The sequence below is a fragment of the Propithecus coquereli genome, unplaced genomic scaffold (genome assembly GCF_000956105.1).
Source record: "Propithecus coquereli isolate 6110/MARCELLA unplaced genomic scaffold, Pcoq_1.0 Scaffold272, whole genome shotgun sequence".
Taxonomy (NCBI): Eukaryota; Metazoa; Chordata; class Mammalia; order Primates; family Indriidae; genus Propithecus; species Propithecus coquereli.
Window position 1 is genome coordinate 247,151 of NW_012148308.1, and position 5,898 is coordinate 253,048.

Genomic DNA, 5,898 nt, shown 5'->3' on the forward strand with positions numbered 1-5,898 from the left:
TGGGTTGTTTTTTTGTTTGTTTTTTTTTTCCAGACAGTGACTCGTTCTGCCACCCAGGCTAGAGTGTCCTGGGGTCAGCCTAGCTCACAGCAACCTCAAACTCCTGGGCTCAAGCGATCCTCCTGCGTCAGCCTCCCGAGTAGCTGGGACTACAGGCACATGCCACCACGCCCAGCTAGTTATGTCTATTTTTAGTAGAGATGGGGTTTTGCTCTTGCTCTTGCTCAGGCTGGTCTCAAACTCCTGAGCTCAAGTGATCCTCCTGCCTCGGCCCTCCCAGAGTGTTAGGATTATAGGTGTGAGCCACCACACCCGGACGGTTTTTGTTGTTTTAAAACTTTAAATTTTTTTCTGCACAAATGTAATAGAAAACCAACAATTGGGGTAAAAACCCCAATCCCAAATCCCACCACCCTAGTCCATTGTCATTGGCCTGGACTTTTCTTTCTGGTAGCTTGAGCAGACATCATTTCTCTATTAAGGAGAGACAGTATAGAGCAAGGGTTAAAAGTAGGTTTGGGGCCACGCAGACCTGGGTTTGAACCCTGGCTCAGTCGCTTCCTCTGTGCCTCAGTTTCTCCTGTGAAATCAGGGTAGTACTAGTTCCTAGCCCACTGGGTTATCATACACGTAAATTAGAGCAAGCCTGGCATCTGGAACACAATCAGCCTTTCTACAAACACACGCTGCACTTCTGATGGGAGGCAGAGAGTGGATAGAATTTTCTACTCTGCCTTTTCTCACTTCGAATCCCATTAATAAGTGCCAGGCATGGTAGCGCACACCTGTCATCGCAGCTAGTCCGGAGGCTGGGGCAGGAGGATCTCTTGAGCCCAGGAGTTTGAGGCCAGCCTGGGCAACATAGTGGAATTCCGTCTCTTAAAAAAATTTTTTTTTTCTTTAACATTTTCCACGTAACTTTTTCCTACTAAGGCCTGCTCTTTTCTGAACTACAGACCCCAAACCGAGGATGAGGCTGAGGCCCCATTCAGCACCAGGGTCCCAGTGCCTGGGACACACCTGGCACTCACTAAAAATGACTGAAAAGTATCTTAAATGGCTGCGTAATATTCCACTGACAGGCCCTGCCCGACTGAGCTGCCCGTCCCACGGGGGCCCATATTTGAGTAGCTGCCCTTTTCTGGCTTTTGTAAACTGCATGGCTGTGGCCGTCTCCCCCCCACAGCCAGTTCACTCCGGAGCAGCGGGTAGAGGGGAGGGGGAAAAGGGGTTGTCGATTTCACAAAATTGTTCTCAATCAAGAGTCGGAGCATTTTTTTCCACTTTCTAAACACGTTGACAGATTGCCCCTCAGAAGGGGTGTACCAAATTTACACTGCGGTTGGCAGCACTTTTTGACAAGAACTACTTTTCATGCTAATTTACAGTTTTTCTCTTGGATTTGGAATTCGCACCCTGGCTGGTTCTCCCGTGAAGCATATAAAAAGACATCTGAGCGATGGCTGTCACCAGAGGGGAGTGTCTAGTTCTTACACGGGGTGCTCGGGCTGGGAGTTTCTGTCCGCTGGGCTGGGCCGGGTGGGGCCGAGCGCCCTGACTCCATGCTGCTTTCCCCGGCTGCTCCTAAGCCCCCAGATGCCTTCCCAGGTGGGTCCTGGGACATCCCAGCATCCTGAGGTCCAGGAGCACTCTGGGCAATCCTAGACGGAGGATACTTCTGGAAGAAAATCCCTCCTGGGTGGGGAGGTGGGGGCAGGGCAGCAGCCAGGTAAGGGAAGTCAGGTGCTCCCGGAAAACCTCAGCCACAGCCTCCGACCACCCTGCCGCCGCTGCCTTTATACTGTAGCATCTACTGTAGCATCGCCTTGCCTTGCCCCATTCTGCGGCAGCCCCAGCGTCTCCTCCCAACCCCGTCCTCCTCCTCCGAGGGTGGCCCTTGTTTGCAAACAGCAAGGGGAAGTTTTGACGCTGCTAATGAGCCAGACTCCCACAGCTCTCGGGGCTTAGTCATCACCACCACTCTCAACCTTCTGCCCGCCCCACCGACATCACCAGCTTCCAGGTGACAGGGAAGTGACTAGGATCCCTGTAGTTTCAGTGGCTTCCATCTGCTGTCTCCAGGGGAGGGAAGGGATGAACTTCCACCCACCCGCAACAACTAGAATATGCAGGGCCCTGAATGCCAGGGTGGGAATCTGATCTAAGTCAACTCAGCTTTCACCTGCATGCCCAGCACAGGGCTAACCTCTACATACAGGACTGACCTTGCTTTTGTTTAAGCTTCGCAACATTCCCTTTTTACAGATGGAGAAACTGAGTACCGTGTTATAAGAACAACTAGAGGAGGGCAGCTTGGAGTACAGGCAAAGGTGGGTACATGACACACGAGATGTCTCCTGTGTGAACTCGGGCAGATTTCCTCCCCTTTCTGGGTCTCATGCCCCTCCCTAGGTAAATGAGGAGGGTGGGCTGGTGACCTTCCCAGTGCCACAGCCCGGGGGAAGCGAATGGGTCCGTCGGAAGGGATGCCAGCAACTCTGAGATTCTGGAAGCTACAGGCCTGGTGCAAGGGAGGGGTCATAGCACCTCAGCACGTGGGCTGGCCTCACTGTTTACAGCTGCTTCACCAACGGAGGCCAGTGAAAGAAAGTGGATCAGTGGTTGCCAGGGGCTGGGAGGTGGGAGGGAAAATAAGCAGCGACCACCAATGGAGCTTCTCTTGGGGGTGATAAGATGTTTTAAAATTAGATTACAGTGATGGCTGTACAGCTCTGTGAATATACTAAAAACCAATGCATTGTACACTTTAAATGGGTGAATTGTATAGCACCTTAATTATATCTCAATAAAGCTGTTTAAGAGAGAAAGGGAGGAGGGAAGGAAGAAAAGAGGGAGGGAGGGAGGGAAAGAGGGAGGAAAGGAAGGAAAGGTCTACAGAGGTCAGGCCAGAGCTGCCTTTGGGATTTCCCTTGTAGGAGTGGGGCCCCCAGCACTGAGCCCCTCCCCAATATCCCCATCCAAGCTCCCCAATTCCAGAGACCAGGACAGGTGTGTGTTAAGACACCCAGTTGGCAATGGCTCAAGCTGCCGCCCGGGAGTGACGGGAGTCCTGGCTTTGGGTGGTCACCTTCCTTGGAGGGGAAGGAGCCATGCATAAATCAAAGAGCAGGTGCACGGGGGCCTGGAGGATTGGGGGGAAGCTGGTTAAAAAAAAAAATGGATGGAGGCCAGAGCGGGAAGACCCCGAGATGAATCAGAGCGCGGTGTTGCTCAGGCAGGGAGTGTGCGCGGACAAAGCCTGAACTGGAAACGCCGGGCTGGCCAGGCGCTCTCAGTTGCTTGGAAACATCTCAGCACTCCAGAAAGTGTGAGTAAGAAATACCTGCTGCTCCAGCAGGGCCCCCACCAACTGACAGCCATGTCTGCTTGGCAACAGTCGGGGTGCAGACAGCTGCGGCCCGCCCAGAGGCAAGGCCAGCCCAGACTTCACCCCAAGCTGAGGGCACAGGTGCCGGGCACCCACCATGGGAGCAAAATTGGCCAATAAGAGCAGGAGCTCATTCCACTCCTGCTGTTCGGGCAACTGGCTGTTGAAAGAGGAGAATCCCAGAGGGTGCTGGAGGTATAGCTTCCCTGTCTGAATCTCCAAAGGCAGACAACCCAGAAAACACCCCCGTGCCACCCCCAACCAAACCTCCCCATCCACGCAGGCGTGTGCTCCCCACACCCTCCTCCTGGAGCAGATGGCCCTGGCTGGCCCCATCCTAAGTAACCACCTTCTGAGAATCCCAGCCCTGGGGTCAAACCCGCGTGCCTGCCAAGTGCCTGCCCGGCAATAATTAGGATTTCACTCTGCTGTGAAGCGAGCTTCCAGCCTGGCATCCTGCTCGTGCCCAGCAACTCCTGGCAGCCGCGCACCATGCGCCCAGGTGGGCTCGGCGTCCTCACAGCCTCTGCAGCACGTGCCTTCAGAAGGAAGAGATCTGGGGACCGGGAGACTCAAGGCATCTCAGATGGAACCGAGTGCTCTCCTGGGCACAATAAGCCACGTGGTGCCTGGCAGATAGGCTGGCAGAGGTGGAGGAATATACCGAGCACTCCTGCCTGTTCCTCCTGCTATGGGGGTACATGCTGCTACCAGCCCCATGTATAGATTCACCCAGGCAGGCTGGCTCCAGAGTCCGGGTCTGGAACCACTGTACCATACTGCCTCTCAAGGTACAGTCAGTGGGGTCCTTGTCACCGGGGGTCGCTCCTCTGCATGTACTCAAGGCTCTTCACCATCTACTTGCAGCCACACTGCCCAACCACTGACCCCACCAGCACCAAAGCACCCTCTTTCTTACCTCCCTGCCTTTGGACTTGCAGTTACCTCCATGGAGACAGCCCATTCACCTTGTGAGGCCCGATGGAAATATCACCTCTTCCACGGGGCCTTCCTGACACCACCCAGTCTGAAGTCCCCCTGGACCACTGACCCTTCCCTTAGCTCACCTAGCACTGGATTGTGAGGGACTGTCCATCTCCTACATTAGATCGGAGCTCCCTGATTCAGACTCTCATGCTGTGTGACTTTGGGAAAGACACTTGACCTCTCTGAGCCTCAGTGTCCTCAGAAATGGGTAATAGTGATTGAGTATTTACTATGCGCCAGGTACTACGTGCTAAGTACTTTATGTGCGTGATCTCATTTAATCCTTACAGCACCTATGAGGTGGGGACTAGTAATATCCCACGTTACTATTGTTAGGACTACCGCCATTATCATTACTGCCATTTTTTCTGTCTGCCACAAAGCCTAGCATGCAGCAGACACTCAAACTCAACTAAATTCAAATATGGATGGGAATTGGGGGGCCTTGGATAGGAAGGAGTTCCTGAAACAGAGCCCTGCACGTGCCCCAGAGTGCTCCGGCCTCGCCCTGTCCTGGCTGGGCGACATCATCTTTGGAGGCTGACGCTGGCAGACTGCTGTGCCTGGGGCTCTGGGGTCACCTGCTTTTCCTTCTCCCGCCAGCCTTTACCCACAGAAACAGACTCTGCCCAACCCAGCCCTGCAATGCACAGAGCCCCACTGTGAACGGGGTAAATGGTGACCAAAATGCTAGGGGTCCCAGGAGACTGCCAGGAGGCAGAATTGTGCACATGTATAACCAGAGTTGCTTCAGGTTGGTTTTGCCAGCCCGAGGCCACAGGTCCAGAATGCCCTGCATCTCTGTGCTCCAAGCTCCAACCCACCCAGTGTTTTCTCGGCTCCACCTCCAAACATTTCCCAGAAGCCCCAGCGGCTGCTTGCAAGGTTCTCTACCCATCACCCCCCAACCTGGGTGGGCTGGGACCACATCGGCACCTGGCCTGACTCTACCAGAATGCCCTCCAAGACCAACACTGCTACCCGAGTCCCCTCACCAGGGACACTGCAGTGCCCCACATGGGTGCTGCACCCAATGTTGGAGACAGATGCTCCAAAAATGAAAGTGACGTGAGCTGTCCTGCAAAACACTCCTCTTGGGGCCTGGGAGAAGGGGAGCGAGGGTCAGTCTGCTCAACTCCGCCCAGCCATGGCTTGTTCCACAGCGAAGCTGCCTGGCTTCGTGGGGTCACCGAGTTCTTCTAACTCACCACGAATACCCCAAACACCCGCAGACTCCTTTCCTGCCACTCCCCACCGCGGGCACACATGCAGTGCTCGGCGCCTAGATTAAGTCTGCACGCTGTGGCGAGTTCCTGGGGGCTCCAGCGTCCATTCGTGGACGGACTCGGCTGGGCGGCCCCTGCCGCAAAAGGACTTTTACATCCTTGAACTTCATCTGGGGTGGAGGGTCTTCCGGGGTCCTGTCTGTTTTCCCCTGGGGCCTTCTCAGTGCCGATGCTAATTAGTGGCCATAAACAGGCACTGGCAGAAGAGGATGTGGTCCAACCCCCTCACCGGGGATC

General features: G+C 54.7%; 1 protein-coding gene across 1 annotated transcript; it reads left to right on the forward strand.

Annotated features, from left to right (window-relative positions):
- Positions 1–3,880: 3,880 nt before the first annotated feature.
- LOC105813197 lies at positions 3,881–5,447 on the forward strand. The gene is given in 3 exon segments (XM_012647839.1): positions 3,881–3,950; positions 3,953–3,984; positions 5,238–5,447. Coding segments are annotated over 3 exon segments (312 nt in total).
- The last annotated feature ends 451 nt before the right edge of the window (positions 5,448–5,898 follow it).